General features: G+C 36.0%; 2 protein-coding genes across 2 annotated transcripts; both read left to right on the top strand.

Annotated features, from left to right (window-relative positions):
• Window positions 1-795: 795 nt before the first annotated feature.
• LOC149734518 (uncharacterized) lies at window positions 796-4095 on the top strand. The gene has a single exon (XM_089881084.1). It carries the CDS (start codon window positions 1903-1905, stop codon window positions 4030-4032), a length of 2130 nt encoding a protein of 709 aa, XP_089737210.1. The 5' UTR covers window positions 796-1902; the 3' UTR covers window positions 4033-4095.
• A 41-nt stretch (window positions 4096-4136) lies between these two features.
• On the top strand, window positions 4137-6119 carry LOC149734517 (uncharacterized). Its single transcript, XM_089881096.1, has 5 exons — window positions 4137-4323; window positions 4397-4565; window positions 4676-4919; window positions 5016-5196; window positions 5601-6119. Exons 1-5 carry the CDS (start codon window positions 4137-4139, stop codon window positions 5834-5836), a joined length of 1017 nt encoding a protein of 338 aa, XP_089737222.1. The 3' UTR covers window positions 5837-6119.
• The last annotated feature ends 6484 nt before the right edge of the window (window positions 6120-12603 follow it).

Here is a 12603-nt window from a genome sequence, read left to right as displayed (position 1 = left end):
TCAACAATTTTGTGACGTGATTTGTCACGTGGGTAGTACACTTCTCAATTTTTTTCGCCACGCAACTTTCAAATCAGTTTTTTGAATTTCACGGTGTTTGGGCTGGAATATCTTTGGTTATACAGAACCGATTAAAACAAGTAAGGTGTCGTTTGTAACCACTGAGCTATACATATAACCACTGAGCTATAGTTATATATATGATATCTATGTTTGTAACAGAATACCCATAATTCTAATGTCACGTGTATCCGGCCGGCGGCCATTATTATCATCATCGTTGTGTAGACCGCATGTTGATCATAACTGAGTTCGTACTAATCGTACATATACAATACAAGCTTCTTCAAGGTCACGCCTGCTTATATAATCTTGTTGAAATTAGAAAAACACACTCTATCGATTAAAGCGAAGTACATTTGAGGTGTGTTTAGGCCCTTTGAACAACGTGGTCGGACGACATACAGTTGTAACTTCGGTTTTCTTTTCAAAATTAAAAAAATGCAGGTAACTCAACAATCCCAGTCGGATTTTTTATGTGGGTTAACTTTGGCACATACATGATTGTCTATGGCGTTCCCTCGATTATGTATGGTCGATATTATCTTTGACGTATCACATGTAAAACTGGGATAAAACAAGCATATATTACTCTGGGGTAAGATGGGACACCTTCAGCACATAATATCCAAATATCCTGATCGCGTTTTAAACAATTAACAACGGTATACGGAAGTCCGGGTTGGGGTTACGGTTTTATAATTCTTTGAATTTTCTTAGTTTACTACCAAATGGGACGAGAAAATAGAATGAAAGGGTGTCCCATCTCCCCCCACCCTACTATATTATAAAACGGCGAACTTCGCGTATAAAGCTGGCATCCTCGCAGTAAGACCAACTTATCAGGCAGACAAATATGTATTTTACGTAACAATGGTTTCGAAAAAGCTACTAATTATAAACAAAGGAATCGTAACTTTAAATACACGACGTGTGTGTGCGCGGTTTTGGATTTTAGCTTTGATTGCGCAACAGATTTACCGATAATATATTCTCGCATATTTACTTTTAAATAAACACTCATTGGGGACTGGGGTGATAGATGCCTAAAATATGATCGAAGGAACGAACGAATCGGTTTAGGAGAAAGGGGAGTGAAATAAACGTAATGTTGTTAATGGGATCTCTGTGTTTCGCGCGCTTTCTGTAAATAGTTGTTTTTGAATTATTGAATTATCTGGCGGGAAATTAGGAACCGTAAAACTATTGTTTTTATATATTAACAAAATCTCCAAAAGGTTTATTTTTGAGAAGGCATCCTTAGAGCTGGGTTGCCTGACTAAAGTGTTTGGCCAATAACACACGCTGTATATTTTATTAGAAAAGAAGTCGGGCGTTAGTGTGGACGGCGGTGCGGCGCAGGTCCCCTTACACCACCTTCCGTACTCTCCCCCCTACATTAGTTCCACAAATCTACGATCACAATATTTTAATTAAATTGTTGCTCTCTGAGTTCATTGGAATTAACATTACAATTTTTAAAAATGCTCTTTAATTTGTTTTATATCTATCCTTTACTATGAATGTTATTTTGCTGTTTATTTTCAGGGTGGTACATCTGAACAAAGAGGACAACACTAAAGGAAGAGACGGAGGGAAACTGAATACTAAAAAGAGGAAAGGGAGGGACAGAGGGAAAAAATAGTTTTCCTTCGTTCCTCCACCAGTTTCCCTCCTTTTAGTGTTGTTCATTTAATAACTCCCAAACTAATAACCCCAACTGGATGAAGCCTTGTACATTTTCACCTTTATTTATTTGCTGTTAATTAATATAACCATGGTTTTTTGTGAAGGAGTTAGAAAAGAACTATATTTAAGTTGTGTTTTGTTTGCTGGAATATTATGCCTCGAAAGAAAACTCAAAGGACATTCTATAAACCATATGAACTGCTGTCAAGAAAACAACAGTGGGTTCGACGAAGAAAGGCTCTTGCGATTCCAAGCACAAGTTCATCTAGCCCAGAGGAGTGTTGTCAACCACATGAAGTTGGACTTCATACCGATGTAGCTGGATATATTGAAAGTTCTACCTTTTGTGACGCGAACATTTCATCAGTTTCTAGTTCTGAAAGTGACGTTGAAGTAATTGATGTTAATTTGTTGGAAAGTTCATCCAGCAGCAGCGAGGATATTTCAGAGGTTAAGCAGTTATATTCAACCTCAATCGACTTTAATAATTGTTCAGAAATATTTCAAATTCTTAAAAACTGGGCGTTGATGGAGACAAACGTGCCAAAAGCTGCAGTTTCTAGATTGCTTGTTAGATTGCAACCTCTGTATCCGGATCTTCCACGTTCAATCAAGTACTTGTTGGCGAGGCCGAAGTTAATTTACACCAACATGGAAGGGGGATTGTATGTTCATTTCAACAATTGGATTCCTGCTTTAAAAAATATTCTTCTTTACAACTATCACCAACTTTGTGGGGAGGTTTCATATAGTTTACTTGTAAACATTGATGGGTTGCCATTATTTAAACATTCCCCAGACTACAAACTTTATCCAATCTTGGTCTCCGTTTACAAGTTATCTATGCGTCCAATATGTGTTGGTGTATACAGCAGCGAAAAGTCACAACACAGACAGCTACCTTCAAATGATTTGTATTTAAAACACTTTTTGCGCGATGTAAATAGTCTTAAATCTGCACCCCTGAAAAACGGCAACCTTACTTTTAAGATAAACGAGAGTGAGGTTTATATATGCGATGCACCTTGTCGCTCTGCTTTAAAATGCATAAAGTCTCACTCTGGCTACAACAGCTGTGAGCGTTGTACTGTCCATGGTTCATATGAGTCGGTTTCTGGTCATGTTTCTTTTAACAATGCAAACGGTGCTGCACCAAGGACTAATGAAAACTTTAATTTGCAAATACATCAATCGCACCACAAAGGGACGTCGGTGCTGGTTCAGCATGGTGTTAAAATGGTGTCTCATTTCATTCTTGATTACATGCATATGTGTTGTTTAGGTGTAACAAAGCGACTTTTAACGTGGTGGAAAGGTGTGAACCCTCACCATGAAGCCAAATTATCCAGGATTTCTATACTAAGTTTAAACCAGAAAATTTTAGATATTCGTGATTACATTCCAGTTGAGTTTAATCGGAAGATGCGACCAATGTCCGAATTGTCGTATTGGAAAGCAGCAGAGTTTCGTCTGTTTATGTTATACGCGGGGATGGTGATTCTGAAAGACAGAAGAATAATAAGCAAGGAACGGTACACCCATTTTCTTAAATTCTGTGTTGCGATGCGGTTTTTGATTAATTCTTCGACTCCAGATGATAAAACTGAAGCTGTTTCCGTCTTACTTGCAGAATTCTGTGAAGATGCATTTGTTCTTTATGGCAGTAGTTTTATTTCATATAATGTTCACAGTGTTTCACATTTAGCACAAGACTATCAACTTTTTGGATCTCTTGACCAAGTCAGTTGTTTTCCATTTGAAAGCTACCTTGGCATTTTAAAAAAGTGTTTGCACTCTGGGTATAAACCCTTACAACAAGTGAGTGGCTACATTCATCATCAAAATGAAAATAATGTTGCCACAGCTCAGTTTAAAGATGAAAGCTTCATCAAGGGTCATGTGTCTGGTGTTGTTAAGAGTGGTGTTGGTCAAAACCTGCCCCAGTTTCAAGATTTATTTGTCAATCATTACAAAAAAGCCAACTTGTTTAATAACAGTGTTTTATCTGTAAAGTCAGTTGCAGATTGTACAATCAGATTTGAAAACTCGATTTCGAAAGTTGTTGACATTTGTTCTTGTAACAATGACCAATTTTTAGTTATTCAAAAATATCAAAAATTGAAAAATCTTTTTAGGCGTCCGATTCATTCCAAGTCTGTGGGTGTTTTTAAAGTTTCAAAATTAAGCAGCCATTTGGATGTGATATCTTTAAACGATCGCATTGTAAAATGTTTTTTGCTGCCCCTTGAAGGGGGTTTCGTTGCAGTGGAAATGATGAGTTGATTCTTTGTTTTGAAATGTTTTATTTTGCATTGGTTATTGATTAACCTAATCTACTTATTTCAGGTCTTTTATCAATGCTGTAATTTATAGTAGATATCTGTGGAATGAAACGTTTTGTATGCATTGAGTTTGTTGAGGGCAGAGAGACCGCTATTGCATGTAGAGAATGGATGCTCTCTTCAACAGAATGTCGATGGCCACCATCGGGTAATATTCAGACGTTGGTCAAACAAGTTAAACGTCCAGAAGCTGACTGGACAACTTATAAATGCCGAATACTTTGTGAAGCAGGTAATGCAATGCTGTTACTTTTCTTGCTGTTGAATACAAAGTCTTTGATTAAATTATTTGGAAACATTCTTAGGAACATTTGAACGGTGTACTAAAAAAGCACACACGCTAAAGAATGTGGGCACTGACAGTGACTTACAAAAAATGTTTTCACCGACACAAATGCAGACATTAGACCACACTCGTGGTGGATCATACCCCGTAAAACATACAGTTTCACCATCTGAATCAATTCGCAAAAGGTTAGTATAGAGGAAAAAGTTCATTTTATTTCTTTTGGGTTTTTCTGCCTAAGTGGTTCTTTTTCTATCTTGAATTTTGTGTGTCAATTATGCAGCAAATACCTTTTCAGACTAAATACATCGGCCCCAGCACCTGGAAAAATACGTAAAATACAGGCAGCTGATCAAAACTCCAATATTTTGCATCTGATTGGGTGTATCAGAACAGATATGTCAGAAATTCAAAGAAACGTAACGAAGCTTCATAAGAAAATGGACAACATAAGAGAAATAACCCACGCTGGAAGAAGCTACATTAATTTTGCACCTGCAAACACACTGGAAGAACTTAATCAGTTGATTCATCAAGAAAATGTAAGTAAAAGTATAGCTGTGTTTTGTCTGAAACCTTTCCTATTTTTAAATTTCATAATATTTTGTTGGTTTGTTTCTCATTAAGGTATTTTCTAGAATTTCTCTGCTTTGGCTGGTGTAGTGGAGAGAGACACTCTTCGAAGTACTATAAGAGAATTTGTGAAGCGGTTCTTCACCAAGAAGCTGGCATTACAGTTTTCGTGGTCGGGCTTGGGAGAAAAAAGAAGAAAAATTAAAATGTCGTTTAAAGATCATGCAATATATTCTGTACTTGGAAGTAAGTAAAAAAAACTTGTGCTGCTACCGCGGGCGAATGGAAGTGGTGAATTAAAACTTGCGGGTTATTTACGCACATATTAATACGGCGCTTTGCAACTAATAGTTCAACATTTTCTTGTAAACACCCCCGTCAGAATATTCCTAGATCCGCCTTTGAATGAGACTACAAGCCATGAAACTCAAATCATAAGTTAACAACTCGTAAAAGTTTCCTGATTAAGACTGCGTTAAACTTATTGATAATAAAACAAGAGAGCAAAGCTCTAATGCGTGAGCACCTATTAAACTAATTAGCATAATATTAATTAATCTTTTACTACAACGGTCAACCAAGCTCAATTAAAAACAAACCACTTACCCATTTACGTGCTCAATTAGTGAAATACATTATTGATCATCCAGATGTTTTGCTCCACACTTCCCTGCACAAAGCTGCAAAGCCCAAAGAAATATCTGAACAGATTAAAGTTGTGTTCAGTGGAGTTCATGACTGGGAAGGGGGGAGAGAAAAACGCAGATTTCCTCAACTACAGTCCAAGAATTTTGCTGCAAGGGAAGATTTTAGTAGTGATGATGATATAGCTGTCATTACTCAACAAGGTTTAATAGAAGAAAACCAAACACCACCAGAGATGTGAAGTTAGAAACTATATAAACTTCACAAACAGTTGAAGTTTTAAACTTCATTCCATTTCTTTGACTGTGTGGTCCGTGTAATTATCCGTAGCGCCCTGGTACGGCCAATCTACTTCCCCCCATACTATGGCCATATGTTACCTTTCATGTGTATACACCATATGTATATCTATACATTATGTTGTTCCAACCATGCAATGGGCCATCTATGCAACAAAGATAATCTATTTATAATCTAAGATAAAAATCCGAGTGGGTTTTGTTTAATAAATACTATTTGTGGTATTTTTTATATGTAAAAAAGTATTTGTTTGGCCAAAAAAAAAAACAGTTTAAAAAGTGGAAACAGTTTTGCAGCAGCTTAGGTTATCGGAGTAATTTGTTTGATTTAGTAATTTGAGTTTTAACAAAAAATAATTACCACTTAGAATGAAAATCAGAATAAAAGATTAGGCAAATAAGTGACTTTTTATCCACAAAAGATAAAATGTTTTTTTAGAGCGCTAGAGGGGTTGTCATTTATTACCCCAAGTACCCCATTGTTTTTTATTATCCCGCTTGACTATTTTATGTTCTATTCTATATGGTTAAGGTCCTTGTTGACGGGGGGTGTAGCGCAAACCACCCATGAGCTAAGAGTAAACAAGAATGAATGAATAAATGAATGTAACTTACTTTATCCTCGCGTGGCCGGGAAACGACAGTCGTTATAACACGGGTTTAACACCTCGTGCCAGCTTACGAGTTACCATGTATGTTACTTTGTGGGTGAGAAGAAACAGACAAAGTAGTGTTGGTGCAATGATCAGTCAGTTGTTAGTGCATTGCAACAAACTAATTTTAAATGTAGCTGAGTTTACCATCGGTATTTAAAGAACTATAAAAAGATTACTGCATACAAAAGTCACATCCTCAAAACTATATAATTAGACAGATAGTATACATATACCCCGCAGTATAGTGCATCGTACAGCAGTATTTTATCTATCGCATATATATTCTTAACTTAGAATACGATAAACACATTTGATTTTACTAAACTGAGAGTGTAAAAAGAGCGAATTCAAACTATTCGGTTTGGTTGAAATAAAAGTCCAAACAAATTAATGAAAAATCTTATTTCCAGAATTGGCAAGATTATCCGGATAACTTGTTGACACTGACAGGGCGACCATATGGGCATCCTGAGGGAGATTTGGTATGTCGCATGTATACTGTTATATATACCGTATAGTAGTATGGTTAGCACATAATATCCCATATTTCCTAATCGTGATTCAGACAATTAGTCAAGTAGGATAAAATTTTTTTAGCGGGCTAGGGTTTTTTTTTATTACCCCAAGTACCCCATTGTTTTTTATTATCCCGCTTGACTATTTTATGTTCTATTCTATATGGTTGAGGTCCTTGTTGACGGGGGGTGTAGCGCAAACCACCCATGAGCTAAGAGTAAACAAGAATGAATGAATAAATGAATGTAACTTACTTTATCCTCGCGTGGCCGGGAAACGACAGTCGTTATAACACGGGTTTAACACCTCGTGCCAGCTTACGAGTTACCACGTATGTTACTTTGTGGGTGAGAAGAAACAGACAAAGTAGTGTTGGTGCAATGATCAGTCAGTTGTTAGTGCATTGCAACAAACTAATTTTAAATGTAGCTGAGTTTACCATCGGTATTTAAAGAACTATAAAATTTTAAAAAGATTGGTGAATACAAAAGCCGTATCCTCAAAACTATATAATTAGACAGATAGTATACATATATACCCCGCAGTATAGATAGTGCATCGTACAGCAGTATTTTATCTATCGCATATATATTCTTAACTTAGAACACGATAAACACATTTGGTTTTACTAAACTGAGAGTGTAAAAAGAGCGAATTCAAACTATTCTGTTTGGTTGAAATAAAAGTCCAAACAAATTAATGAAAAATCTTATTTCCAGAATTGGCAAGATTATCCGGATAACTTGTTGACACTGACAGGGCGACCATATGGGCATCCTGAGGGAGATTTGGTATGTCGCATGTATACTGTTATATATACCGTATAGTAGTATGGTTAGCACATAATATCCCATATTTCCTAATCGTGATTCAGACAATTAGTCAAGTAGGATAAAATTTTTTTAGCGGGCTAGGGTTTTTTTTTTATTACCCCAAGTACCCCATTGTTTTTTATTATCCCGCTTGACTATTTTATGTTCTATTCTATATGGTTAAGGTCCTTGTTGACGGGGGGTGTAGCGCAAACCACCCATGAGCTAAGAGTAAACAAGAATGAATGAATAAATGAATGTAACTTACTTTATCCTCGCGTGGCCGGGAAACGACAGTCGTTATAACACGGGTTTAACACCTCGTGCCAGCTTACGAGTTACCATGTATGTTACTTTGTGGGTGAGAAGAAACAGACAAAGTAGTGTTGGTGCAATGATCAGTCAGTTGTTAGTGCATTGCAACAAACTAATTTTAAATGTAGCTGAGTTTACCATCGGTATTTAAAGAACTATAAAAAGATTACTGCATACAAAAGTCACATCCTCAAAACTATATAATTAGACAGATAGTATACATACATTCCCTGTAGCATAGATAGTGCATCGTACAGCGGTATTTTATCTATCGCATATATATTCTTAACTTAGAACACGATAAACACATTTGATTTTACTAAACTGAGAGTGTAAAAAGAGCGAATTCAAACTATTCGGTTTGGTTGAAATAAAAGTCCAAACAAATTAATGAAAAATCTTATTTCCAGAATTGGCAAGATTATCCGGATAACTTGTTGACACTGACAGGGCGACCATATGGGCATCCTGAGGGAGATTTGGTATGTCGCATGTATACTGTTATATATACCGTATAGTAGTATGGTTAGCACATAATATCCCATATTTCCTAATCGTGATTCAGACAATTAGTCAAGTAGGATAAAATTTTTTTAGCGGGCTAGGGTTTTTTTTTTTATTACCCAAAGTACCCCATTGTTTTTTATTATCCCGCTTGACTATTTTATGTTCTATTCTATATGGTTGAGGTCCTTGTTGACGGGGGTGTAGCGCAAACCACCCATGAGCTAAGAGTAAACAAGAATGAATGAATAAATGAATGTAACTTACTTTATCCTCGCGTGGCCGGGAAACGACAGTCGTTATAACACGGGTTTAACACCTCGTGCCAGCTTACGAGTTACCACGTATGTTACTTTGTGGGTGAGAAGAAACAGACAAAGTAGTGTTGGTGCAATGATCAGTCAGTTGTTAGTGCATTGCAACAAACTAATTTTAAATGTAGCTGAGTTTACCATCGGTATTTAAAAAACTATAAAATTTTAAAAAGATTGGTGAATACAAAAGCCGTATCCTCAAAACTATATAATTAGACAGATAGTATACATATATACCCCGCAGTATAGATAGTGCATCGTACAGCAGTATTTTATCTATCGCATATATATTCTTAACTTAGAACACGATAAACACATTTGGTTTTACTAAACTGAGAGTGTAAAAAGAGCGAATTCAAACTATTCTGTTTGGTTGAAATAAAAGTCCAAACAAATTAATGAAAAATCTTATTTCCAGAATTGGCAAGATTATCCGGATAACTTGTTGACACTGACAGGGCGACCATATGGGCATCCTGAGGGAGATTTGGTATGTCGCATGTATACTGTTATATATACCGTATAGTAGTATGGTTAGCACATAATATCCCATATTTCCTAATCGTGATTCAGACAATTAGTCAAGTAGGATAAAATTTTTTTAGCGGGCTAGGGTTTTTTTTTATTACCCCAAGTACCCCATTGTTTTTTATTATCCCGCTTGACTATTTTATGTTCTATTCTATATGGTTAAGGTCCTTGTTGACGGGGGGTGTAGCGCAAACCACCCATGAGCTAAGAGTAAACAAGAATGAATGAATAAATGAATGTAACTTACTTTATCCTCGCGTGGCCGGGAAACGACAGTCGTTATAACACGGGTTTAACACCTCGTGCCAGCTTACGAGTTACCATGTATGTTACTTTGTGGGTGAGAAGAAACAGACAAAGTAGTGTTGGTGCAATGATCAGTCAGTTTTTAGTGCATTGCAACAAACTAATTTTAAATGTGGCTGAGTTTACTATCAGTATTTAAAGAACTATAAAAACATTACTGCATACAAAAGTCGTATCCTCAAAACTATATAATTAGACAGATAGTATACATACATTCCCTGTAGCATAGATAGTGCATCGTATAGCGGTATTTTATCTATCGCATATATATTCTTAACTTAGAACACGATAAACACATTTGGTTTTACTAAACAGGGAGTGTAAAAAGTTATTTCACTTTTTATACTTGGTGCAGGCACGGCCTACTAGATATTAGAAGGTACTATCTCTAGTAGGCTGTGGTGCAAGTTATTAAGATTTTTTCACGCATAAATTCCTCCTTTAATGAGCCTTATATTTTACAGCCATTTTTACAGGATGACCAGAATGAGCTAATAAACCAGCATCACATAAGTCTCCTTTTTTATTATCAAATATTTTGATGATCGTTGTCGCATGCCCGTTGTTGAAGCAGTTAATAAGTACCAATCATGAACCATTGTATTTAATATTAGGCAAGCAGTAGTGTATACAAAAGTTGTATGCACTTATGTAGGTATATAGCCCGCTACCTTAATTGTTATTTATAGATTTATGACTCCTCGCAAATCAGACTTTACAGGCCGTAGTGGTTGGCTATATCGTAGCTGCTGTTTATGTTTTGAATGTCCTTCGTATCTCTCAGCTTAGTGCGACAATTTCTGATCATCCTTGATTTTCATTGAAGCTTAATCCCAACGAATGTATTTATTTTGGTCTATTTAATATCTCGAATAATTTCAGAATAGCATGCAGGCGACTTTATACAAAGACGGGTAAAAGGCGTTACGAATAAGAGAATGTGTCGTCACACAGAATCGACCGAAAGTTCTCTCTCTTCCATTGTTGTTGTCTTGCTTTAATGTCCATTGCTGAATGTAGACTTTGCCCAAGGAATGTAGGTCACACGGGTTCATGGCTCTGGACTCGTAATGTTCGGCCTTGTCTGTTCCACGGATATAGGTCGGATTGCTACAGGCATGCATTACTGATTTAGAAGTCCACTACTAGACAGTCATCTAGTATAGCTTTTTTCCAGCTGCTAGCGTACATTCAGATCGAGATCAAACTGTGTTGAGCGACAATGCATATTGGCTCCTATTGGGAAAAATTACTGTATATTGTGTCCATGTAAAGTCTTTGCACTTTAAAATACGTAAATGCGAATTGCCTTTCTTTACATTTTATTTTATATGCATCCATGAGAACTATGCTCTGTTGTTATTAAATAAGCTTATATTTTGATAAAACAATTCTAAATTATGATTTATCCAGCGAAACCCTGAACCCTCAGTAAGTTGCCTTCATTCACATTTAGTTACTCAGGGATTTGTTAATAAGGCTACCTTGGACCTGGGTGTGATAATACTCTTAATAAATGAAATTAACAATGATTAAAAACAATACATCGTGCGACTGCAAACTATTCTGTTTGGTTGGAATATTACTCTAAACAAATCTCAATTCCAGATCTTGCTAGAAGATCAATTCAATTTGATAGCTGAAAATCCTTGGGAACCAGGAGAGGGGGGGACTGTCAATGAAGCTACCTTAGTCGACGTATTGACAGTCATACGACATCCTGAGGGGGACTTGGTATGTCGTATGTATACTGATATATATACCGAATAGTAGCATGGTTAGCACATAATATCCCATATTTCCTAATTGTGATTCAGACAATTAACAACAACTTTTAGTGACACGATTATATAATTCTGTAAATATTCTATGTTTACCACCAAATGGGACGATAAAAGAGATTGATAACCTGGGCCATCTTACCCCAACCTACTAAGTATATATTTATATGAATTGATTAAAAATCGATAAAATATCTCTATGTACAAAAGAATGTTGTATGCTAAAGTTGAAGTAGTTTTTCCTCATTGTGTAAAAAAACCTTTAAATCTTTGAACACAAAAACAAAGTTTAACTTCAACCGTTTCTAAACTAGACTATAAATCCTTGGGGCTGTTACAATAAATGGCACTAAATATAAACTTTAATATATTTTTACTTATGAAATACCTTATATTGCAGATGAATCTTTAATGTTCATTGGTCCCTTCTAGACCAGTGCTCTTCAACCTTTTTTGGAGTTGGTGAACCCCTAAATTGTTGCGACGAACTCATGCACCCTTGGTCGCTTTAACGTAAAACTAATGCTGTCATCAAGAAGAAATACAGACGAGAATAAGTTCCTGTTTAGTCGAAAAGCAACGCTAATCAAAATCATTAGAAACAGGTGGTTTGCGGTTAAAGAGAAGACTAGTTTCGCAAAAGATAACATCAAAAACTGGGGACAAAACTGTCGGAAAGTGGCTAATCTTGTTAAAAATGTTCAAAACTTTGACAAAACAATACTCAAAATTTTTAAATATGTTAATATATATTTTTAGTGCTAAAATTTTTAGGTTTGTGGTGCACTCTTGTATACCCTTTTGCACTGGTGCACCCCTGGCATATTTTGGTGCACACAGGTTGAAGAGCACTGGTCTAGAAAATTATTAAAATATAGTAAAATAAATAACAATTTTGAATCATTGTTTATTCATATTACAATATCAACTTTACCCACATAAATCAGTTTATTGACACTACAATAGTAGCCCTG

The sequence above is a fragment of the Ciona robusta genome, chromosome 7 (genome assembly GCF_009617815.1).
Source record: "Ciona robusta chromosome 7, ASM961781v2".
NCBI classification, from domain to species: Eukaryota; Metazoa; Chordata; class Ascidiacea; order Phlebobranchia; family Cionidae; genus Ciona; species Ciona robusta.
The sequence above is the reverse complement of the archived record's forward strand: the minus strand, read 5'-3'. Positions and strand labels throughout refer to the sequence as shown.